At 51.8% G+C, this 25,459-nt stretch overlaps 2 protein-coding genes across 2 annotated transcripts in view; one reads left to right on the forward strand and one right to left on the reverse strand.

Annotated features, from left to right (window-relative positions):
• Positions 1-10,278: 10,278 nt before the first annotated feature.
• On the forward strand, positions 10,279-22,247 carry Tacr2 (tachykinin receptor 2). The gene is made up of 5 exons (XM_046419666.1): positions 10,279-10,670; positions 14,762-14,956; positions 18,891-19,044; positions 19,987-20,183; positions 22,034-22,247. The coding sequence occupies exons 1-5, from the start codon at positions 10,279-10,281 to the stop codon at positions 22,245-22,247; spliced, it is 1,152 nt and encodes a 383-aa protein (XP_046275622.1).
• A 1,611-nt stretch (positions 22,248-23,858) lies between these two features.
• The window catches only part of Hk1 (hexokinase 1), a 72,025-nt gene continuing 70,424 nt past the window's right edge, over positions 23,859-25,459 (reverse strand). The window contains exon 18 of the mRNA XM_046419665.2: positions 23,859-24,891. Within this exon, the coding sequence (XP_046275621.1) occupies positions 24,750-24,891 (142 nt within the window). The 3' untranslated portion in view covers positions 23,859-24,749. The remainder of the gene's footprint in view (positions 24,892-25,459) is intronic.

Raw genomic sequence — 25,459 nt, forward strand, 5'->3', positions numbered from 1 at the left:
GAGTCTGGGAAATGTAGTCTTTAGCTGGTCAGAGAGGTTCTATTGAAAGAAAGAAAGAAAGAGAGAGAGAGGAAGGAAGGAAGGAGGGAAGGTGGCTCCAGAGGGACACTTAGCAGTCACAGCTGTAAAAGACTGGGACAATTTTCCACCTAGCCCTGAGAGCAATGAGGAGTCATGGAAGGACTTTAGCAGAGGTGCCAGGTCATGACATGAGTCTATACCTAGAGGATCCAAAAAACTCTGCCAGAAAGCTTCTAGAATTAATAAACGAATTCAGCAAAGTAGCAGGATATAGGATCAATATCCATAAATCAAAGGCATTTCTAAAACATCAGTGAAAGAGAAATTGGGAAAACTACCCCATTCACAATAGCCTCAAAAAATGTACTTGGGAATAGATTTAACAAAAGAAGTGAAAGACCTCTACCATTAAAACTACAGAACACTAAAGAAAGAAATTGAAGAAGATCTTAGAACATGGAAAATGTCCATGCTTTTAGATAGGCAGAATCAATATTGTCAAAATGGCCATACTACCCCAAGCACTATACAGATTCAATGTGATTCCAATTACAATCCCAATGTCATTCCTTATAGAAATAGGAAAAGCAATCATGGAATTCATTTGGAAAAAATAAAAGACCCAGAATAGCCAAAGCAATCCTTAGCAAGAAAAGTAAAGCAGGAGGCATCACAATATCAGACCTTAAATTATACTACAAAGCCATAGTAACAAAACCAGCATGGTATTGGTACCAAAATAGAGATGTAGACCAATGGTACAGAATAGAAGACACAGAGATACACCCACATAAATACAGTTAGACAAAGGCACCAAAAACATACTGTGGAGAAAAGATAGGCTCTTCAACAAATGGTGCTGGGAAAACTGGAAATCCATATGCAACAAAATGAAACTAAACCCCTATCTATCACCATGCACAAAACTCAACTCAAAGTGGATCAAGGACCTAGGAATTAAAACAGAGACCCTACGCCTAATAGAAGAAAAGTAGGCCCAAATCTTCATCATGTCAGATTAGGCCCCGACATACTTAACAAGACTCCTAAAGCGCAAGAAATAAAATCAAGAATAAATGGGATGGACTCAAACTAAAAAGCTTCTTCTCAGCGAAAGAAACAATCAACGAGGTGAAGAGAGAGCCTACATTTGGGGAGCAAATTTTTGCCATACACACATCAGATAGAACACTAATCACCAGGATATATAAAGAACTCAAAAAACTTCACACCAAAAAAACAAAAAACCCAACAATAAGTGGGCTAAGGAGCTGAACAGACACTTCTCAGAAGAAGATATATAAGCAATCAACAAATGTATGAAAAAATGTTCAACATCTCTAGCAATTAGAGAAATGCAAATCAAAACTATTCTAAGATTTCATCTCACTCCAGTCAGAATGACAATTATCAAGAATACAAGCAACAGTAAGTGTTAGTGAGGATGTGGGGTAACAGGCACACTCATACATGGCTGATGAGACTATAAATTGGTGCGACCACTCTGGAAAGCAGTTTGGATACTCCTTAGAAAACTTGGAATGGAACCACCATTTAACCCAGCTATCCCTCTCCTCCATCTATACCCAAAGGACTTAAAAACAGCATACTACAGGGACACAGCCACATCAACGTTTACAGCACCACAATTCACAATAACTAAACTGTGGAACCAACCTAGATGCCTTTCAATGGATGAATGGATAAACTGTGGTATATATATACCATGGAATATTACTCAGCATTAAAAGAGAATAAAATTATGGCATTTGCAGATAAATGGATGGAGTTGGAGAATATCATGCTAAGCGAAATAAGCCAATCCCCCCAAACCAGGGGCCAAATGTTTTCTCTGATAAGTGGATGCTGATCCATAAGGGGAGGGGGCATGAGACGAGTTGATGGGGCAAAGGGAAGGGGGTAGGGAAGCGGGGGAGGAGGTAGGAACAATGGTGGAATGAGACAGTCTTCATTACCCTGGGTACATGTATGATTGCACAAATGGTGTGACTCTACTTCATGTACAACCAGAAAAGTGAGAAATTCTGCTCCATTTCGTGTATGATGAATCAGAGAGTTTCCTACTGTCATGTATAACTGATTGAAGCTAATAAAGAAATAAAGGGCCAGTTCAGATTTATGTCTTGGAAAGATCCTTGTGGCAGCCATGAGGATGGAATGAAGGGGAGAAAATAACACAAAGGGCTCTTGGGAAGCTATCTGGAAAATCTATTGATATACTGACCTGGACCAGATGGGAGTAGAGAGGAGGGCCCATGGATCCAGGCATAATTTGTGCCAATGAAAAACTATATCGCAGCTACTCTGGAGGCTGAGGCAGGAGGATTGCAAGTTCTAGGCCAGCCTCAGCAACTTAGTGAGACCGTGTTTCCATTTAAAAATAAAAAGGGCTGTGGGTGTGGCTCAGTGGTTAAGTGCTGAAAGTGGTATTTGAGGGGGTCTGGAAGGAGTAGTATAGTGACTTCAGAGTCATAGAAGGAGCATTCAAAGTGACCCCCCTTCCCCGCCAACCAGCCTTGCTCTCCTCTCCAGCCTGAGGCAGGAGGTGGATATTCCGATTGCTATCATATGCACTTAGCTTCAGTTTTTCCTGCCTTTCTTTGCCACACTTGAAGAAAGGAATGCAAATATATATATTTTTTTAGTTCTTAAGAAGGATCTAAGATTAAAGTTCTCCACACCCAGAAGAAATGTTTTGAACGCCTTTTTTTTTTCTTTTGCAAGAGGGTGGGGTGGGGGTAGGGTTGCCAGTATTGAGGGTGTTATCAGAACCCTGTGAAAAAACAGGAAGGGCTGGGTAGTGGCCCCCACCTGGAACCCCAAGAATTCGTGGGGCTGAGGCAGGAGGATTGCAAGTTTGAGGCCAGCCTCAGCAGCTTAGCAAGATCCTCAGCAACTTAGTGAGACTCTGTCTCAAGATTTGAAAAATTGCTAAAAGGGCTGGGATGTAGCTCAGTGGTAAAGCACCTCTGGGTTCAATCCCCAGTCCAAAATAAATAAATAAATAAATAACAAGCAAACAAATAAAAGACCAAGAACATGAAGGGTGGTAAGTTTGGCGGAAGGCTAAGCTTTTTATGGATGTGGGCCTTCCTAGAGAGGGCAAGGAAAGAAGACCACGGGGCCAGAAGAGGGTGTGCAGTCCCTGTTCCTTCAGGGCCCTGGACGAACGGTCATGGTGTTGGGGAAAGGGTCAGGTTCTGGAAACACGGGCCTCAGGGCCCACTTCCCAGCTGAGCCCCAAATTCCTGGGCCCCAGGCATGTCTCAGAAACAGTCCCCCAACCTCTAGAACCCTGAAGACAAGGGACCTGAAGTGTCCCCTTGAAGAAACCAATGAAGACCTGACCCTCAGGCCTTGGCAGTATGGACACCCCCAGGCAGTGGCCAGTGGGCCCCAGGGTGACAGGCTGGGTTTTCCCACCAGCTCAACAAGACGGAGACTCAGTGGAGATGAAGCTGACTTTTGCTGACTAAGAAAATGGGAACTTTCCTGTCCCCTGCCCCTCCCCAGCATTTGGAACTGAGATTTCTACTCGCTTCATTTCCTGTTCCTTTCTGGCAGGACCCGGCTACTCCAGCCAGGTTGTCCGACCTGTCATTCCCATGTCCCCTCCTCTGTGACCTCCAGGAGCCACTTCATACCAGCCCAGTCCCTGCTGCCTGCAGCCCCCAGAGGCCTCTCCCACCTCCCCTGAAGCTAGAGAATCCCCACGTCACCAGTAGACAGAAGGACATGAGCCTCTGGCGAGGCTGGGACTCGGCTCGTGGAGATAAGGGATGTGACCCTTCCTCCCAGCTCTGGGCTGATGGCCTCCACACCCGATCAGGGAGCAGCAGGCCACAGGCCCAGGGCCGGCTCCGTTGGCAGAGGGCTGGCCCTTTGATCACCCCTTTTCCTCATTTGGTGCCACATTGGCCGACACCCTGGGCAGGCACCAAGTCCCCTCTGTCTGCAACACCCAGGCTGCTTCTGCCATGACCCCGTTACCCACCCAGCAAGTGGGTGTCGGGGCGCTTCCCCCACTTCCTCCTCCACCTGCCATAGAAGGGCAGATTTTGCAGGAGCCCCATGTTGAGAAATGAAGGCATTTTGTGTTGAAAGCCTCTGAGCTCTGTGTACACCAGGCCCGGCAGATGTAAACACCCGGCCTGTCTTCTCCAGCCAGATAAACTCAGGCTTTCAGGGCGAGCGCTGCCCAACGCACTCTCGGTGTTTAAAGAAGATGTCAGCAGCAGCCAGTGCACTTGGCAGAGAGGCTGGTTCTCTGTCTCCCAGCTTAGGTCCCAAATTCAGGGCCACCGATGCCCAGGTCAATGGGCACAGAGATCATGTCCTAAAGGAACCAGCCTGGGATCTTGTGGCTTATAGATAAAGTCAGGGGCCATCCGTGAGTAATAAATCCACAAGTGTTACAGAGACCCTGACCTCCTCCTCCAGTACCCTACCCACTTATCCAGAGGTGTTCTTTTATATCAAGCTCTAGATCCTGTGAAAATAAGAAAGATGATTCCCTCACCCTGGGTAGGGCGATATTTTAAACTTTACTCATCATTTGTTATTCATGTATTCACTTTACATTTATTGAGCACCTATGATGTGCCAGTGAACCAGGCGTTACACAGCTCTGCCCACTCAAAGTTGACTAAAACCCTGCCATTAGGGCTAGTCCTGTTAGTTTAAGGCTTTCATGCCTGTGTCCATGTCTATACCTACACGTGTGTGTATGGACATATGCTGTGTACCTGCAATTCCCCATCCTTCACCTTATTTTAAATTTTATTAATTATTTTCATTTAATCAACATTTATAGGACATCAGATGTCACAGGTTGCCCTTCTAGACACTGGGTACCACAAGATAATCTGGACCCAGAGGAGGCTCCTTCAGTGTGACAGAGGGGACTTTGGTCGGACTTCAGAGGGAGGAGGTTGGTAGACCTATTGAAGCCAGGCAGGACTAAGGAACACAATCCATGGTGTGGGGCCTGCCTCCCTGGGGACAGCACTTAGGCAAACTGTCCCTCTGGGGAGGGGGCATCCACAGCTCTTCTCTAAATGAAGAGCCAGGTTGGGGCTCTGGGTCCTGGAATGTTAAGGACCCAAAAAAATATCAAAAGAAAAAAAAACGAATTGAGGGAACCCACATAAGCCATGACTCTTTGTCCACAGTGTAAGGAATTTGAGGGAAAAAAGTAAAACCAAGTTACCTCCTACCACCTGCCATCACCTTCATTTCATGAAAGAGAGTGCATTTTAACCCCAAATATAGGAAAGACAAAGATAGCCTCAGAACGGAGTATCCTGGTCTATGAAGCTGAGTCGAAGCTCAGCACATGGTCCTGATGCTGGTTTTTGCCTCGGCGTGAGTCAGCTTTCGGTCACTGACAAAAGACCCGAGAAAGTCAACCTCAGGAGGAAAGGGTTATTTGGGCTCAAGGTTTCAGAAGCTTTGGTCCATGGTTGGCCGGTTCCATTGCTTTAGGCCTGAAGGGAGGAGGAACATCATGGGGAGAGGTGTGGTGGAGAAAAGTTGCTCATCTCTGGTGGCCAGGAGAGAGAGGGGGGAGGGGGAGAGGGGAAGAGGGGAGGAGGGGGGAGGGGGAGAGGAGGAGAGGGGGAGGGGGAGAGGGGGAGAGAGAGGGAGAGGGAGAGAGGGGAGAGGGGAGGAGGGGGGAGGAAGAGAGGGGGAGAGGAAGAAAGAAGGAAGGAAGGAAAGAAGGAAGGAAAAGAGAAGAGGAGAGGCAGGGATACAATGTATCCTTCTAGGGCTGCCCCCTTGGCCTCCTTCCTTCAACGAGGCCTCCTCTCGTTTCCACCACCTCCCAATAATCCATCCAGTCATGAGCCCGATGACTTAATCCACTGCTACGGTCAGAGCCCTCATGAGCCAGTCACTTCCCAAAGCCCCACTGCAACACTGCTGCATTGAGGAGCAAGCCTTCACCACGTGAGCCCTGAGTACGTTCCAGATCCAAACTGTCACCACCCGGCACGACTCCATGGTCAATAGGTGACCTTCGGTGCTATCCAGAACTAATGTCCCCAATGCTGCATGAGACTCGGAAGCCAGGCTGCAAAGCAGTCCCCAGGCCAGAGGCTCAGTGGGCCTCCTCTAAAGGCTCCTGTGGAAGGAGCACTTAATCCACCTCCTGCCCCCCTTTTATTTTCCATTCACTTGCCTAATAACTTACATCTATTCCTACATTTTCTTCCCTCCAAACTCTCTGAAAAATAATCCCTTTCTGCTAGAGTTTGGGTATAGTTCCAGTGTGTGCTCATAGAGTGCCTTTGTTGGCAGCCTGGTCCCCAGTGATATTGACAAGAGGTGAGACTCTTATTTTTTTTTTTTAAGAGAGAGAGAGAGAGAGAATTTTTTAATATTTATTTTTTAGTTTTCGGCAGATATAACATCTTTATTTGTATGTGGTGCTGAGGATCGAACCCAGGCCGCACACATGCCAGGCGAGCACGCTACCTCTTGAGCCACATCCCCAGCCCCGAGACTCTTATTTTTTGAGGAAGGATTTTTCTAAGTTGCTCAGGTTGGTCTCAAACTTGTGATCCTCCTGCCTCAGCCTCCTGAGTAGCTGGGATTACAGTCGTGTGCCACCGTGCCAGGCCTGAAGTGGTGGGACCTTTAATAGGCGGGACCTCGTGGGAGTTGGTTAGGTCATTGGGGGCGTTGCCCTTGAAAGGAATAATGTAGTTCTCATGGGGTCCCAGTTAGTTCTCAAGAGAGGGTTATTATAAAACAGCAAGACCAGCCTCTTCTGGTCTCTCTGGCCTTCTGTGTCACCAAGTGTTCACTGCCTCTCACATACACTCCTGCCACCTTACCACCCACCATGATCTGATTTAGTTAGGAGGGCCCTTGCCAGAGCTGGCACCATGCTGCTGGACTTTCAGTGAGCTCAATAAATCTCTTTTTTTTAATGCGTTACCCGGCCTTGGGTGTTTTGTCATAATGGAAAACCGCCTAAGACATTCTCCTAACTCTAGTCGTCAGGGCTCTAGCCTGGAGGTCACAATAACAAACCAGCAAGGCACCCTCAGAAGCACACACCCCTGTCCAAAAAGCTGTTCATCTGTGGGGGACCCTGCTGTGTTGCCCAGATGCCCTGGTAAGCTGCTGCCTGTGTTGTTGGGGATAGTATTTAGCTGTCACCCTCGTTAGGCCTTGTCAACTGTCACACTTCTTCTTGGGGTGGCCCCCATCCAACGATCCACGTGGAAATAGAAAGCCCTGGCCACTTTTGCCCCACAGGGAAGCTCTCAAAGGCCTTTCTAGTTCCTGGCCACTAGGAAGTTGCCCCAGCTGCTCTGGGACCTGCACCCAGCTCAGCACCCTCCGCCACCCACTCCTGCATGCCCCCGGCCTTCCAGATGCTGATCCCAAGGGATCTCCCACATCAGCGTCCTGCACATTGGACTCTGAATCGGAACTGCTTCATGAAAGTACCCAATCTGCATTGTCAGCCTCAGTCCCGGCCTGAGTGCATGGGCAGGCTTTCTCCTCCATGTCCCAGGTGGGACTTACCCTACACAACCTCTGTGGGCAAGCCCTTCGTTCTTGATGTGTCCATAGGATAGAGGATCTTGGACCATTGGCCAGCTGTTGGCTCAGAAGGCCAGCATTGAGCTGGCTGCAGTGGAGCTCACCTGTCATCCCAGCAGCTCCGGAGGCTGAGGCAGGAGGATTGCAGTTCAAAGCCAGCCTCAGCCACTCAATGAGGCCCTAAGCAACTCGGTGAGACCCTGTCTCTAAATGAAATATAAAAAAGGCTGGGGATGTGGCTCAGTGGTTAAGCACCCCTGGGTTGAAAGTTCAATCTCTGGTACAAAAAAAAAAAAAAAAAAGCCAGCCGGAAGAGCTTTCTGGCAGAAACCCCATCTGTCCTGGGAGGCCCTACCCTCTCCATCTACAAGGCTGCAAGTCCTATAGCACATAGTTGGAAGGTTACAAGAGCCTATGATTTAAGGGGGAAATAAAACTCAGATTTAGTAGCTGTAAAACATAATCCCCGTTACATACACAATGGAGGTGGCGGGACATTGGGGCCGGCGTGTTCTATTCTGGGCTTCTGTGACTTGTGACATGCTCTCAGGCAACCCAGCCCTGCACTGTTTGCACTCAAAGCTCAACAAATTCTGGCTGCCTGAGAGCAGGAGGCCAGGAAGGCAGAGAGAAGGTTGTCTTGTGATTGCATTCGCATCTCTGCACACAGGCCGTCGAGGGCCCAGGCAAGACAGAAACAAGGCCCAGAGTGGAGTGGATACAGCTGCTGCATCCACCAAAGGAGCCACAAGGCAGAGACCCTTCAGCAGGGGACCAAAGTCCAAATAAATGATAGTGGCCCGCTCCAGAGAGGAAACAGGGCAGGCCCCATGATCCAGCCAGTTCTGTCTGGAGCTGGCTCTGGGGAGGCGAGAGTCCCAGAGTTCTCCAGCACACACCCCCAGGAAGGAGCAGGGACCAGGAAGCAGCCTCTACCCCAAGGACAAGGATCCCCCTAGACCCAGGACGGTTTACACATCAGCACAGCAAGGACACCAACAAGAGGCATGATTTTAGGGTTGAGTGTTGATACATTTACCCAGAAGTTCACAATCAGAAAAATCTAGAAAGAATCTCTTTCAGTTTTAGCAAAGGTTTAAGTTTCATGATGAGCAGCCTAGCGCTGTTTCTATGTTGGATTCCAGGGGCAGCCTGGTCTCTGAACACTGGAGAGCTTTCGGGGTCTTTCCCAGCTCCACCAGGGAGGCGGGAGGCCGTGGGTTGGAAAACACAGGGGGAGAAGCCGGGCAGGGGGAGCGAGGCCCCGGAGCAGCATCAGCTTCCCCTGGGATCTGGTTGGAAACGCTCCAGGTTCTCTTTTCTCCCTGCTGCAGAGGCCTGGGCTCCTGGGGACTTCCCTTGAGGTCATAAATCCATGTCATGCTTTTTATGTACCATCTTTGGGCTAAATGGACTTTACACACAATATCTCATTGGAAATTCTCAAATATACTGTGAGGTGCGCACTTTTTTTTCTTTTCTATATTCTTCAGATGACGAAGCTAGTTCCCCTATCACCCCCCCACAGAGTGACCCCAACTGCCCGGTCAACCTCCACCTGCAGCCTCTCACGGCTCAGCTGTAGCTGTTTTACCCCGGAGGTTCCCTGCAGATTTCATTTGGGAAATTTTTTTCCTCCAGATAAAAATGAAAAGTTTGAGCACTGTTCAGCTAAGCCCAGGGAAACTGAGGCTGGAGGTGAGCAGGATGGCCTGAGGTCTGCCGCTAGTCACAAGGAACCCAGCCCTCTGTGCGGCTGGTGCAGGGCAGAGTCACCCAACAGCACCCACCCCAGAGCACCCTGACACCCCTGGGCATCTCTGACCATCCCACAAAGACTTCCTTTTTAGAAAGATGCCCAGAGTCGCAGAGCCAGGCTCCCAAATATGTACTCCGATCACTCTCTAGATGAAGCTCCTGTCCCAGGCAGAGTGTAAACACCTCTGAGGACTGTGCCCTCCATGCCAGCCCCTCCCGGCTGCGCCTGTTTTCCAGGGAGGCCACTGCCCCGCCTTGCAGGCCGTTTTAAATCTTTCAAGAGACAAGGCCCCGCCAAGCAGGGGGTAGGATGAGGGCCTCAAGAGCAGGCAGAGCCTCTGCCAAGGCCCTGGGAAGAGCAGCTGGGGAGTAGTGGCCACGGGCTGGCCCCTGGGTTGTGAGCCCCCAGGCCGCTTGCACCCCAAGGCCTAGAGAGGTGGCCTGCTGCACCGTAGCCTGGGGGATCTACCCCCCTATGCAGACTCTCATCTGGAATTTTTATTGAGGAGCCTTAGGAGAGGCCTGGATTCAAGTTCTGACTTATGACCTCAGCGGTCACATCCTCCCTTAGACTCAGTCAGTCAGTGAAGAGGTTGACCTGATGATTTATGAGGATGTCTCCTGCTCTGGCACAGGATTTAAATTCTAGATGTCCCGGAGACATGAGAGAGTCTGGCCCGGGTGCAGGAATCTGACGTGATAATAGCTTGGCTGGGCGTTCGCTCAGCCGGACTCATCTTGGAGATGTAGGCGTGGCCCCCAGGCTGGTGTGGCTCACTTGGCATCTGGTCCTCTCTCCGCCCCTCTTTGCCCCCATATAGCGACATACCAAAGCGGATTTCTCTTCCATAACAAATCCAGGAGGAGCTGTGGAGCCAGGCCTCCTGGACCCAGAGCTTGGACCCAGACCCAGACCCAGCCATGGGGGCCTGCGCCCTTCTGAGCGATGCCAACATCTCATCTGGCCTTGAGAGCAACACCACAGACGTCACCGCCTTCTCCATGCCTGGCTGGCAGCTGGCTCTGTGGGCCACAGCCTACCTGGCCCTGGTGCTGGTGGCTGTGACAGGCAATGCCACAGTCATCTGGATCATCCTGGCCCATCAGAGGATGCGCACGGTCACCAACTACTTCATCGTCAACCTGGCCCTGGCTGACCTGTGCATGGCCACCTTCAATGCCACCTTCAACTTCGTCTATGCCAGCCACAACATCTGGTACTTCGGCCGCGTCTTCTGCTACTTTCAGAACCTCTTCCCCATCACAGTCACGTTTGTCAGCATCTACTCCATGACAGCCATCGCCGCTGACAGGCAAGAGGGGGTGGCAGGGAGGCGGGGGTTGGGGAGCGTCTCGCTTTGCTGGGGCTCAGACAGAGTGGCTCATGGTCCCACAGCAAGTTAGGGGGGGACTCAGGGAACCATCTCCCAAACCTGTCGTGATTCAAAGCTCTGGATCTGGGAGACAGGGGCACTGCGGGACTGCAGCAGGTTGAGTTAAGGTTAGACTCAGGAAGGACTGTGCTCTGGATGGCTGTTCAAGGCTGTAGGGACCTTTGGACTGCTCCTCACTGGGGCTGATGTTTGTTGTGGTGTCTTTGCACCACTACAAGGAAATTGTTCATATCGTTTTCTTATTTCAGGTAAATTAAGTGACAGAAAAAACCTTAGCATTGCGTGCGGTTATTATCTTGTTACAACAGGAACGATTGTTTCCCTGAGCTGCTCTCCAGGGCTGCAGACTGTGACTTCCCGAGGAGGGGGCCTGGGCAGGAGTGGAGGAGGTGGCTATGGGATTGTCTGGGGTTCTTTGAAAGCATTTGGGGCAGGCAGGGTTCGGCTGGGATGGAGACGAGGACTCAGGTGCCTGGGGGAGTGAGGTGTGGGCTGACGTCCAACAGGAAAGATGGGGAGTGTGGGGGAGGCAATGGGGCCCGGGACCCTCAGAGAAATGGAGTCCTCATCAGGATGGCTCCACCGGTGTGAGCCTCCCAGTCTCCCCACAAACCCACCCCAACTGCCCCAGCAGCCTTGCCCCGCACCTGCTCGCGGCTCAGCTGTAGCTGTTTTACTTTGGGAAATAGTAAAACATTTGGGACATTTTTTTCCACCAGTTAAAAATGAAAAATTTGAGTACTATCCATCGACACTCAGGGAACCTGAGACTGAGGTCCGCCAGCCAGTCAGGGGCAGAGCCAGGCATGGGGAACCCAGCCCTCTGGGCTGCTGGTGCAGGAACTGTCCCTCGTCCCCTGACAGAATGACAGCACCCACCACCAAAGCACCCTGACACCCCCCGGGTATCCCTGAGTGCCTCCTGTGTCAGGCACTGTTCTGAACATGAGAGTGGGGGTGAGACACATGCTAGTGGGAAAAAAATCTGAAACTCCTGACCTCACAGGGCTTTCATCTTAAAGGATGGAGATGGGCTGTGGAGGGTGGGGGTGGGGGGGGCTGTGGAGGGCAGGGGGCTCTGTGAGGGGCAGGGGGGGCTGTGGGGGGCAGGGGTGCTATGGGGGGCAGGGGGCGCTGTGGAGGGCAGGGGTGCTGTGGGGGGCAGGGGTGCTGTGGAGGGCGGGGAGGGGTGTGGAGGGCAGGGGGGTGCTGTGGAGGGCAAGGGGGCTGTGGGGGGCAGGGGGGGAGCTGGGAGACCAGGCAGGAAGCTGTTGAATAATAATCCAGGTGACGGAGGCAGGCAGCTCAGATCAGTTCACGGTGGAAACGCCTTCATTCATTCCCCTATTTCTTCATTTATTTAGCAAATACATGTCCCGTGCTTGCTAAGTATAGATGTTATTCTGGCATTTGGGAGAAGGAAAAAAAAATCGGGTAAATGAGCCTCCCCTGGCAAGAGTTTGACTCATAAGCACCTGAATCCATGAACTCCGTGCTGTGTTTTGAGGTCATGAGGCTTTGAAAAAATACCAGAGATCAGAAAGGCGATGGGAATTTGGGGTAAAAATGGGAGTTCATAACCCACTTGAGTGAAATGTATGGAAGATGATATGTCATGAGCTTTGTAATGTTTTGAACAACCAATAAAAAAAAAAGGCCATGGGAGGTGGGGCAGGCTGTCATGGTAAACGGGCATCAGGATGGACCTGTGAGGGTGGATCTGAGCCACCAGGAGGACGGGATGAGTGACCTCTGGGGGTAACCATTCCAGGCAGAAGGTGGAAACCTCGCGGAGCAGTCAGTGCCCCCGTAACGCCTGGGACACCGGGGTGGGGACTGCCGGTTCCCACGGTGGGGGCCACATAAATTTGAGGCCACAGTCCATCGTCCTTGCCTTGTCCCAAAGCTTGGACTCATCCAGCGGAGAAGGAGTCACAGGTCGCCAGGTACCAAGGCCATTTCTGGTCAATGAAAAGGAAATGAATAAGTAGGAATAATCACGTGCTCAAAGCCCGAGCTCCGTGGTAGTCAGAGGAGGTCAGTGTCACAGGACAAGGAGGAAGGACACTAACATCATCTGGTCCAGGAGAACCTAACCCACGACCGCAGACCACGGGCAGAAACCACAAGGTTCCTGAACTCATGTGGGGACAAAAACGACACAAGCACAAAGGTAGGCAGCAAGCACACTTCGCCGGGACCCCAGCAGCGCCCAGGGCTTTGTCACCAACAGAAATCATAGATACTTGTGGGCTGGGGGTGTAGCTCCGTGGTGGAGCACGCGCCTAGCATGTTCAAGGCCCTGGGTTTGATCCTCAGAACCACACAAAAAGGAGAGAGAGAGAGAGACAGACAGACAGATTGAGATTCTTGTGTTGTTGCAGAAATCACTACTTCAAAATTACCATAGGTTCCAGATCTGCCGCTAGAACTTGTTGTTTAGTGTGTTAATAAAAAGTGCATATATTACAATGTCCCACATTTATTTTACGTTTTGATACTGTACTTCAGTATGACTGATGCTCTTTGTAATCCTGGGTATTATAATTTATTCATTTAAAAAATCTCATTCTAGCGAGGCACAGTGTCACACACCTGTGATCCCAGCAACTTGGGAGGAGGCAGGAGGATCCAAGTCTGAGGCCATCCTCAACAACTTAGGGAGACCCTGTCTCAACATTAAAAAATAAAAATAAAAACGTTTTTAAAAGGGATGGGGATGTAGCTCAGTAAAGTGGCCTTGTGTTCCATCCCCAGTACCCCACCCCCAAATCTTATTCTAAGGAGGGGTCCTTGGGCTCCACTGGACAGCAACAGGCCCAGAACACAAAGAGACCCACTAATCTAGTCTCACCTCCTCCTTCTAGTGAGGGGAAAACCAAGACCTTAGGTCACACTACATATTGGGGGACTCGAGGCGGGCAGCCATGCCTGTGTTGAACGGTGCCCTTTGGATCCTTTGACCTTGGAGAGATGAGCAGCTCACCTTCCTTGGTCAGGGCTCTAGACCCCTGTGGCTTCTGCACACCAGGCCCCAGGACCCTCCTACAGTGTTGTACAGGTCCTGGGAACAGGGGACTTCACAAGCCAGGAGCACACAGCTGGACCAACCAGGGCTGAAATCCAGCTCTGCCTTTCCCAAGCTGGCTGTCTCTCCATTTTTCCAAGCCTGTCACCTAATGTGGAAATAAATAATCCCCATCAAAGACCAGTGGGTGGTGGGCCCTGCACCCCACCAGGCACAGGGCTGCCAAACAGCAGCTGCAATCCCCACAGTCCCCCAGAGAGAGACCGGAGTTGAGTAGGTCCGCAGGTGGCATCTCCTGGGAACTTTGAGAGGAAGGAGGAGCTGCAGCCTGAGATGGGAGGAAAGGCCCAAGAGAGACCCTGCAGGGCTGGCTCATGGCCAGAGTGAGCCCGGGAGGCTCAGGAGGCAGTGGGAGGAGGCTGGCCAGTGCGTTGGCCACGTGCAGAGGCCTCAAGTGCCAAGTTTAAAAGTTTGGGCTTGTGCTGTCCAATATGTGGCTCTTTAAGTTTAAATTAATTTTTTTTAAAGAGAGAGAGAGAGAGAGAGAGAGAGAGAGAGAGAGAGAGAGAAGAGAGAATTTTAATATTTTTTTTTTTTTTTTAGTTTTTGGCGGACACAACATCTTTGTTTGTATGTGGTGCTGAGGATCGAACCCGGGCACATGCATGCCCTGCGAGCGCGCTACTGCTTGAGCCACATCCCCAATCCCTTAAATTAAAATTTGAAATTCAGTTCCCCAGTCACGCTGGCCATGCGTACTGTACTCCTGGCCACACGTGGTTAGTGGTTACAGAACAGAACGGCGCCTACCTAGGACATCTCCATGTGGCTGTGAGAATCTCCAGCTCCACTCTCTGCAGATCTGGCATAACTCCAACACCCATGGACATTGTCAGCAGCGTGTGGACCTGGGCAGAGGAATGGAGAAGGGGACAGGTGGGACAGGAGGGCGCTCACTACTCGCTCTGTGCTCTGCCCACAGGTACATGGCCATCGTCCATCCCTTTCAGCCACGGCTCTCGGCCCCCAGCACCAAGGCAGTTATCGCGGGCATCTGGCTGGTGGCCCTGGCCCTCGCCTTCCCCCAGTGCTTCTATTCCACCATCACCGTGGACCAGGGCGCCACCAAGTGCGTGGTGGCCTGGCCTGAAGACAGCAGGGACAAGTCACTCCTCCAGTAAGGTCTCCCGGGGCAAGGGTACAGAGACACAAGGCATGTGCTCATGTGTGCATTCCCGGCCGTGTGTGTAGTGTGTGCTCGTGGGCGTGCATGGGATCTGGGAGTCCGAACGGGATTATGTGAGCACGTGTTTATACTAAGGATCCTCAGCAATGGGCTCGCTCCCCTATAAACCCGGCCTAAGTTGAAGATATCTTGTGCACCTAACCTCCTGCACATCCTAGGTCAGCCACAAAGCACCTTGTAGAGTGTCACCTGTCACTCCTCGTCATTACAGAATTAACTGGGCACTGTGTCTCACTGTTACTATTCAGCATTCTGAGAGAGATCATGTCACAAATCACTAGCCCAGGAAAACATCTGAGTTCAAACTTCATAGTTCCATTTCTAGCAAATGACTATAACCTCAGCATCATCATAAAGTCAAGACAATCATTTAATCAAAACACATGACAGAGTTGGGTGCAGTGGCACATGCCTGTAATCCCAGTGGCTCAGGAGGCTAGGGCAGAAGGATCACGAGTTCAAAGTCAAACTCAGCAAAGGGTGAGGTGCTAAGCAACTCAGTGAGACCCTGTCTCTAAATAAATACATAATAGAACTAGGATGTGGCTCAGTGGTCAGGTGCCCCCGAGTTTAATCCCTGGTACCCCCCTCCAAAAAAAATACACATGTTGGGGGCCATCTGTACTAAAAGTAACATTAACTTCCAGGCCTGTTCTAAGCACCTTTTTTTTCCCATACTGCAGCTTGAGTGGGGGCACTTTACCACTGAACTACATCCCCAGTCTTTTTTTATTTTGAGTCAGGGTTTCTCTCAGTTGCCCCGAAACTGAGGCACTGAAAACCCAAATAACATGCCCAAGACCACACAACTAGGACGTGGTGAGACAAGGACTCAAACAGGCCACCCTGCCACCTAAGATGTGTATGTCCTGAAATAAGTACAATGTGTGTATACATATGGCAAGTGGGGCTCGACACATCACGTGTTTTGGGGGTGTCTGGTGTCTGCTTCATGCCGAGGTGGGCATCCTGGGCTGGGAAAGGGGAGGAGGAGAGGGAAGAAAAACCCAAGCATGGCCTGGCTGCTGCGTGACCCTGGCTAGGTCCTTTGCCAGTTCTGGGCCTGTTTCCCAGGGTTCTCACAATGTGGCTTTGTGATCCCCAAGCCTGGCACCATTGGTTAGTAGAGGAGAGGAGTCGACGGAGACTTTGGAGTTAGTAGCCAGGCCAGTGTCTTGGCCTATTTCTTCCCTCCTGGCTAGATGACTCTCTAGTCACTTAACCTCTCTGAGCCTTTGTCTTCTCTCTAAAACGGGGATTAGTAATAGGAGATCATGTCCTCGAAGCCCTTAGCACTGTGCCTGGCACAGAACTCATGCCCAGTATGTGGTAGATTAAAGAAGGGACAAACAAAGGCACATTAGGTAGCATATTTAGTCCAGTGAAGTCCCAGCTGCCCCAGGCTTGCAGATGTGTGCACTCTTAGCTGATGGCTTCCTGGTAACCATGGCAACACAGTCCCCATCCTGGTCTCCTTTAACACTCCTTCTCCAATACCCACCCCTCCCTGGGCCCCAACTCTCCTGAGCATCTTCCAGAAGAGGGTCATTCCATGCCATAGAAGACACCATCCCAATAATAAGGTTGCTACTGGGGACTGGTGGTCTTGAGGGCAGGCCCCGCCTAGGGTCTCTTTGCCTCTGCCCTGCACCCCACTGGTCCCTGAAGTTTGCATCCATGGAGGGGAAGGAGAGGGGTAGAGAGCAGAGTATTTTGGAACTGGCCACTGGGGGCAGTATTTCTCCACTTGAATGGGGACTTTCTCCTTGAAAGGGGAGCCAGTAAGAATTGAGGGGACCCTGCTCCCACCCTCTGTGCATGGTGAATTCCAGCCCCCATCCAGGCATCAGGGAAAAGTAAGAGCACAGGGGTGGACTGGGAAAGGGGTACTTTGGTGTTACTGGAATTTTGATGGGATTTTCAGGAAGGCTGATTCTGGGTGAGAATACGGGGTTGGGGGGAGCCGCTGATGTAGATTGAGATTGGGGCTCTATCCTCACAGGCTCACACCTGGGTGAGTGTAGGAATCAGATGAAGTTACAGATGCTGCCTCCAGGAAATACACATTTACCCCTAAAATTCAGATACAAGAAGGACAGGGGGTAAAGGGGGGGGACTCCTTGGTTTGGGCAGATTCTAGAAGGTGTCCTCAACACTCCTCAGTGCTCCCTTCTTCATGGGAACCTAGCCCAGGGTGAATTCCTATCCTGTACTATGTCTCTGGAAAAGAATAAAATGTTGCTCACACACGGGAAGGACAGAGATTACCTGCTCACTTGACAGATGAGGAAACTGAGGCTGAGGGAGAAACCTGACTTGCCAAGATCATGCTTTCAATTAGAAAAGCATTCTGACTCCTACAGCCTCGGTGAAACGGAGATGGTTTGGGTCTTGATTAAGTCTTGATTCCAATGAAACATACTTTCTGCACTTCTCTGAGACTCTGTGTCCCCATCTGGACACTGAGGCAAGGTGGCCCTGTTGGTTCTCAGGGTCCTTCTAGCTTAGAGACTCTGTAGGGTGACAGAAACCCGGCACAGGCTGCTCCTTCTCCCTTCCTACCTGCTCAGTGATGGGGCTCTTACACTCAGGTCCTACAAGGGAATCAGGACACCTAGGTGTCTCCATACCTTTTGTGATTGACACGTTTGTCAAAGGAAAGCAAGTGAAATTCTAAACACGATGCTTTAGAAGAGATTTGTCAGAGCCACCTTCTCCCTCCCTCAGGCTGGTGGAGCCTCCTACATGGGGCCCTGCATGGCTGGCACATGCTGGGTGGAGGCAGGGCTTGGGATCCTCTCAGCTTTTCTATTAAGAAAGGGAAAAGGCACTTGGCAGAACGGGGGGTCTAAGGCTTGGGATGCTCCAAGAAGCCCCTCTGCAGCCCTGCCTGGGGGTCAGCCCTCAGCCTGCAGGGACACACAGCTCCTTGACACTGTCTCTCTTTCCCAAAGGAAATGAAAAGTCAGCACAATCTGGGGGTCTTTCTGGGGCCTGGGTAGGTAGCCATGCAATGGTGTTCTGGGCCACTTGCTCAAAGGTGGGCACAGGGGTGTTTGCTGACACAAGCATTGTGCCCAACCCAAGGCTGGTGAGCAGGAAGCAGATGATGCGATGGTGTGTGACTTGATAGGGATGTGGGGATAGGGTGGCACCTTCTTAATGCCAGCCGTCCTCTACATCCACTTGGACGTAGGGTAGATACATGGTCTAACAAATATGGACACGTGCATAAACGCATCCCCACACACATGGACATACACATACAAACCTACACATGCACTTCAGGAAGAAACTATACCAAATTGGTGTGTTTTATTTTGTTTTGTTTCGAAGTTGGGGGTTGAACCCAGGGGCACTCAATCCCTGAGCCACATCCCCTGCCCTTTTTATTTCTTGTTTTGAGACAGGGTCTCGTTAAGTTGCTTAAGGCTTCGCTAAGTTGCTGAGGCTGGCCTTGAACTTGCGTTCCTCCTGTTTCAGCTTCCCAAGTGGCTGGGATTATAGGTGTGTGCCACCACGCCCCGCCCAAAGTGTTAATAGTGATGGGAGTGAGACAAGTAATTTTGCTCTCTCCTTCCGGCCTAATAGTGTTTTACATTTTAAACAAATTGTTAAGTTTTTGTAAGCACTTGTCTTTCACATAAAGCTTGTGGGGCTAAATGCTGGTGACCCTTTTGCAGGAGAAGCCCTCTTTTGGCCCAGGTGCTAGCCAAGGTTGCATTTATTTTTCTTTAAATCAAACCAGGGTTGGGGGGCAACAGGTGTTACAGGGTGAGGACCACAGAGTCCCCCGAATGAGCACCGGCAGACATGGGAGTCACTACCGGCCACTGACTGTCCAAACTCCTGGCTTCCACTCCAGGTACCACCTGGTGGTGATCGCCCTCATCTACCTCCTGCCCCTCCTGGTGATGTTCATTGCCTACAGCATCATTGGCCTCACACTCTGGAGGCGCGCTGTCCCACGACACCAGGTCCACGGTGCCAACCTGCGCCACCTGCAGGCCAAGAAGAAGGTAAGCGCCAGGGGCGGGATGTGGCCACCTCTAGGAGTCACCCTGGCCATCTCAGAACCCTCAGAACCAGCCAGTGAGGGCCTAGGACCCTGCCATGGCAAGTCTGGGGAGGGAGAGAGCATCCTTTGTCCCTGGCAGGTGGATTGGCCTTTAGTCTTTGGGCAAATACAAACTGGAGGGAACTTCTGGAAGGTTAGGGAGATCAGGAAGTCCTGAAGCCCACAGAATTTCAGATCCCTCCAAGAATCTCAGAATAACAGAATCCTAACATGTTAGAATTTTGAATAATTGGAATGTTGATTTTCAGACAAGCCCTGGAAGTACACAGGGAGGTGCCTTGGACTCTCAGAGAATCCCTAAAGGCTGAAACTGCAGACCTAGAGATCAAGAAACTGGATGGCAGTGTGGCTTCTGATTAGAGAGCTGCCATCATGCCCCTTCTCCCTGCAACCCGTGAGGTGTTGGTCTCCACCTGCCTACCCTAGCTGGCCTCATCCCTCTTGGGCAGTGCAGGGGTGTGCCTGCAGAGGCCAGGTGTTGGGGGTTGGTGGCAAGGGACCTGGTCCCCAAGCAGAGGTGGCAGTCTCTGGGTGGAGCTCAGTGACAGACACAGATCCCAGGGAAACAGTAGCCTGGGACCTCAGAGCTGGTACAGCCTCCATCAAGGGTGGGCTTAGGAGTGAGCTTCTCCTCTCCAAGCAGGAGAGGCCACTGAGGTCACCGTTGGGCTGGCTTCTAGGAGTATGGCTTTAAAGGCAGGACAGCAGTTGAGCAGAAGAGTGCAGACCCTGAGGTGGGGGTTCAGGAGATCTGGGCTGCAGCTCCAGGTGGAGGCAGAAGAGAGAGGTCGGTCTGATCACGGAGGGCCTCCCCTGATGCCCTAGGAGGGTTAGCGCTTGGGACTCAGGGGCTGAGGAGTGACCTGATGCTCTTCTGGAGCAGTTTGTGAAGACCATGGTGCTGGTGGTGGTGACATTTGCCATCTGCTGGCTGCCCTACCACCTCTACTTCATCCTGGGCAACTTCCGGGAGGACATCTACTGCCACAAGTTCATCCAGCAGGTGTACCTGGCGCTCTTCTGGCTGGCCATGAGCTCCACCATGTACAACCCCATCATCTACTGCAGCCTCAACCACAGGTGAGCGCCACAGGACCAGGTCCTTTCCGCTCCCAGGCCAGGGACAGCCCCTTCGGGTCCCCTGCACAAGTGAACCTCACCTTGTCCCTGCCTGAGTCCCTCCCCTCCCACCCAGGTGGGATGTCATCCTCCAGGTCCCCCTAGATAGAGTTCCAACTCCTCCCCAGAGCCTTGCCCCATCACACACACAGACCTGAGCTCCCATGTGCTCAAGGACTTAGTGGCCCACGGTGTGCTATTGAGCATCTGGCAAATGGGAAGGATCAAGTCAGCCCTGCAGACTGGACAAGTGTTCCAGGCAGAAGGAACAACTGAAGTATGGCCCTGCGGTCAAGGTCAGGACTTGGGCTTGTACTTGAACATGGGGAACCACAGGACTCTGAGCAGGGGAGACACGTGCTCCGACATTTTGGAAGACTCAGTCCAGCACTGCACTGGAACTATACCAAAGGGGAGGGGCCAAGGGAAAGGCTTCAGGGAGGCTCTGGCATTGATCCAGCTAAGGATGGTTTCAACTGGGGTGAGATGTGGTCAGGGTCTGGATATTGCCAAAGGAATTTTTTGGGGGGTAGTGGGTATCAGGGATTGAACTCAGGGATACTCAACCAGCCACCTCCCCAGCCCTCTTTTGTATTTCATTTAGAGACAGGTCTCACTGAGTTGCTTAGTGCCTTGTTTTTGCTGAGGCTGGCTTTGAACTCGTGATCCTCCCGAGCTGCTGGGATCTTAGGTGTGCGCCAGAGCGCCAGGCTGCCAATGGAGTTTGATGGACAGGAGGTCACCAGTGAGAAGAAGTCAAAGATGACTCTCAGCAAGTTCTTGGCCTGGGTGGTCAGAAGTTTAGAGCTATCAGGAGTGAGCTGGGAAGACTGCAGGGGGAGGGTAGGGGGAGGGTAAGGGAGGACGGTTGGGAGCTGGGTTGGGTGTGGGTGTAAATCAGAGGCCACCAGGCTTGCAAATAGGCACTTGTCAGGCCATACCATGGAGCTGCACGAAGAGGATCCCAAGCGAGGCAGGCTCTTCCAGAACAGGGAGCCCTGCAGCTCAGGAAGGGACGGTGCAGTTCCGCGCTCTCGCACAGCTTGCACGGGGTCCCCTTATTTCTGCCCTAAGCCTCCAGTATATTTTCTGCCAACCCGTTTCCACTCACCAATCTGCTTCCTCTGAGCTCCACTTTAAGCTTGAAACTTCAGTGCTGCTGCGGGGGAGAGTCATTTTTTAAGCTTATGGACCCAAACTTGGTACCTGTGAATTTTCCTTCATAGGAGCCCACAGGGAGGGCACCCCTAGTCCACCAGCATGGCCAGAGCCCCAATTTCTTAAACCCTTCTTTGAATACTACTTTAGAAGCCAGTTATAAGACAAGCAAGAAAATCCATTATTCTTTTATTCTGTTTCTTTTCATTTGTAATAACAAATGGTCTAAGTCAGCTTCCTCACCCACTTCAATCACTAAACTCCAGAATACTTCTAGCTGTTTCCTAAAATCAAATCCATTGAAGAATGCATCTCTTGTCAGGGGTAGTACTGCCCACCTATAATCCCAGCAACTAGGGAGGCTGAGGCAGAGAGAGTGAAGGTTCAAAGCCAGTCTGGGAAACTCAGCCACAGTTTCTGCCTCAAAGTGTAAAAAGAGCTGGGGGTGTAGCTCAGTGGTAAGGTGTCCCTGGGTTCAATCCCTAGTGCCCCCCCTCCAAAAAGATGCATCTCTCAAGAACCCCTGAGCGATGGGAATGGTGGGCTCTTCAGAGGCAGCAACTTTCCCCCAAACAGTCACCTGGAGCTGGAGAAGTCACGCGACAGCCCCTGTACCCCAACTCCCTTGCTGAAGCTGACCCTCCGTTCCCCAGGTTCCGCTCTGGATTCCGCCTTGCTTTCCGGTGCTGCCCGTGGGTCACTCCAACCGAGGAAGATAAACTAGAGCTGACTCCCACTCCATCCCTTTCCATGAGGGTCAAGAGGTGTCACACGAAAGAGATTTTGCTCATGGCCGGGGACATAGCCCCTTCTGAAGTTCCCAGTGGGAAGGCTGGGTGGAGGTCCCCAAGAGGGGAAGCCTGCTGAACTCTGAAGCCTCGTGCCTGGATCCAGGGCCAGGTGTCACCCCCTTGGGGAAACAGCCAATCAAGAAGCCCAGACCTGAAAATTGGACTCATGCCCCACCCTTCAGTACACCAATGGAAGAAAACAGAGGATGCTGACATGCTGTCACCTACCTCAGAGCACTCCAGGGGTCCCATGATGGTTACTGAAGAGAGTGTGAGGCAGGAGCTACAAGCTCAGATGTCCTTCTGGGGCATACCACACAATTAGCAAATGAATCCAGTATAAAACCTGCAATGTGAGGATCAAAGGCGACTGACTAGCAGCCTCAGTGTTGGAGTACTAGGGAAAGGTGCAGACTGTGACCACCTGGCGGGGACAAGCATCCAAAAGGCATGGCAGCTGCTTTGGACAACTATCATGGGATGTGATGGGAGCCCACTGTGGGTACGTCTTTCAAGAAAAGCTGGAAATCCAAATTTGCATGTGAAACTTCTAGATGTGTTAAATTTGGATCACCCAAGCGTTTATAAACGTTGGGTAAGGAAACAAAACTCATCTGTGGGCAGCACACGACCATGACCCTGATTTGTTACGAGGCTAATGACATAGGAAAGAAATCTTATTTTTGCAAAGCCATTAGCTATAAGTGGACCCAGGGCTTGCTTCTCTGCCTCAGAATCAAAAGAACTTAGACACAACCCAGAGAAGAAGGTGGTTAAATCAAATGGGACCTCCGCTGAGTTGCTTTGGGCAAGTCACTCTGACCCTCAGCCTCTTCCTCTACCCAATGGCAAAATTACCTGCCAGGGACAGTCACAGAATCAGTGCCCGGTGAAAGGCAGCCCTGATTCTTATCATTACCAAACCAGCTGCTTCACATGAGCACCACCTACAGGTAGGTCAGCCCCCACCATCGCTCTGCAGCAGACATCAACTGTCCCCAGGCACCAGGCCTGGCCCCAGGGGCACCTCTCCCACCTGCTGACTCACCCTCCACGCCCAGTGCCCTCTGGAGAGCCATATCACACTGCAATGTACACCCAAAGTCTAAGTCACCTGTGTGCTCCACAGGGATCACTGTGGCAGACACTGGCTCCTTTGGTGCCCCAAATAAAGGACTCTGATCTCACCAAACCATGTGAGCGTGCCGTCGGTCCTGGGCACTTGGACCCCTAGTTGCAGATGGGACATCTCAGCACCCTGGATGCTTTGGTGTGAAATCCACCCAAGGGTGCGGGAGGAATCCACAATGGCAGTCCTGGGGCCTGATAACCACCCCCTGAGGATAGATGAGGGTAGAAGGGTCAGAAAAGGGCCAATTTCCTACAGATGGGATTCGAGGAAGAAGCACAGCACCCTGCCTCCCTGGCTGCCTCCAGACTCTGGGTGCATCTGAGCAGGGGGCGGAGGGAAGGACCCACAGCCCCTGGAGGCCAAGTACCCCTTTCCTTTGTTCTAACAGGCGTGGAGGACGGGAGACCAGAGACCTCCCTTTTTCCAGCCCTGGAGAAGGGGTGTGGGATGCCGGGACTTGAGGCATTGACAGAGCAGATGCTGGAGACCAGGGGAGAGGCCACTTCTGCGATGGTTTTCAGGGACATGACAGAAGTCCTCATGCCAGACCCAGGCTGGGCGCCAAAGACCGTGATCTTTATTTTAAACTCCTGGCCCACCCAGACAGTCACAAATATCCCCCAGCATCTGGCTTTTGCCACACCCCCAGGTCTCCTCCCCTCTGCCCAGCCACCAAGCATCACTCGGCTTTTTGAATTGGTACAAAGTTTACTAGGTCATACAACATGGCTCACAAAAGCGATGGGAAATTCCAGTGATGGCGCTGCTTGTGGGTCGGTTCCTTTTACCCAAATGGAGACAAGACACTTTCCCACGGGACTTCCCACCTCCCCCCACGAGATCAACAGAATGCAAGACTGTCACAGTGCGGCTAGGACCGGTTCCATGGACACACACACACACACACACGTCTAGTGGCATCGACACATCCCCCATGGGACCGCCAGGCTGCCACAGTGGGTGGCGGGGACGGGAGAAAGCGGTCACGCTGTGTCCACACTCGCCCTTCAGGCTGGGCCCCGGGCCCGGGGGAAGAGTCCGGCAGTGACTGCTGGTGATAATACACTTCACGCAGGGGAGGCGACCCCGAGGACGGGCTTTGGAGGCCACAGGGCCCGTCTGATGGTGCGACTTTTCATCTGAGCTGGATGGGCGCCCGCGGGAGGAATGGGTGCGGCTACACTTCACACGAGGGGATGCACGACCGGGTGGAGATCAAATCATGCAGAGTGGCAGGGCAGGTGAGGGTCCAGGTGAGAGATGGTCAACAGCACACGCTCTAGGTTGTACCCTACGATAGGTGCCATTCGTTGGATTGCTTTCCTTCCCCGCTGTGGGGGGCGGCTCTGGCGCTGAGGGCTCCCAGCGCGGCTCGCTGAGAGGAACAGGGGGGTCGTCGCTTTGAGAGACAAGTGCTGGACGGGCAGCGGGCGGGGGCCTGTGCCCTTAGCTCATTTCTCCCCGGAGCCTCACACCCACAGCTGTGATGAGAGCAGCCCCCTTGCCACTGCCGTCTTCAGACAGGAGGAAGGACACGTTACACTTTGGTGACAGTTCCTTCACCGTTTGGTGCATGATTCTGGAGAAGCTGGTAAAGAGGAAAATAAAGTAAAATAACATCAGGAAAATGTAAGTTGTGGGAAAGGAGAAGAGATGAAGGGACACTGGTCCTCCTGAAATCAGGAAAGCACCCCATATTAGGTGGGCAGGGGCGGATTAAAGTAGCCACAGCTGACTGAGGAAAGCGTGACACTGCCAATCCTGTCATCACAACTTCCAGAAGGAGGCACAACTGAGAATCCCCAAACGAGTGACTCCCAACAGTTTACGAGGCAGAGGGCATAGGGAACCCCCATCCCAGAGCCTGGGGCTCCTGGGGAACCTGAAGGCCAAAAAGGAGGCTGAGGCCCAGCAGGGACCACTCAGCCAAGCCCACGCTGGCCAAGTGCTGGCTACTTCAGGAGGCTACCTGGGAATCCCGTCCCAGCGGCCATCCACCCAGCACCTGCGGCCAAGAGAGGCAGCACCCCAGGAAGGGACAGTCTCTAAGTGAGGTGTCTCTAGGCATTTGTGTTTTGTGCTGAACATGAAAGACAGGCCAGGCTGAGGATGTTTGGGACAATGGGGTTCTCAGGGGAAGTCCCATTTATTGAGTA

The sequence above is a fragment of the Marmota monax genome, unplaced genomic scaffold (genome assembly GCF_021218885.2).
Source record: "Marmota monax isolate L192 unplaced genomic scaffold, Marmota_monax_Labrador192_F-V1.1 WCK01_AAM20220418_F8-fsc00019, whole genome shotgun sequence".
Taxonomy (NCBI): Eukaryota; Metazoa; Chordata; class Mammalia; order Rodentia; family Sciuridae; genus Marmota; species Marmota monax.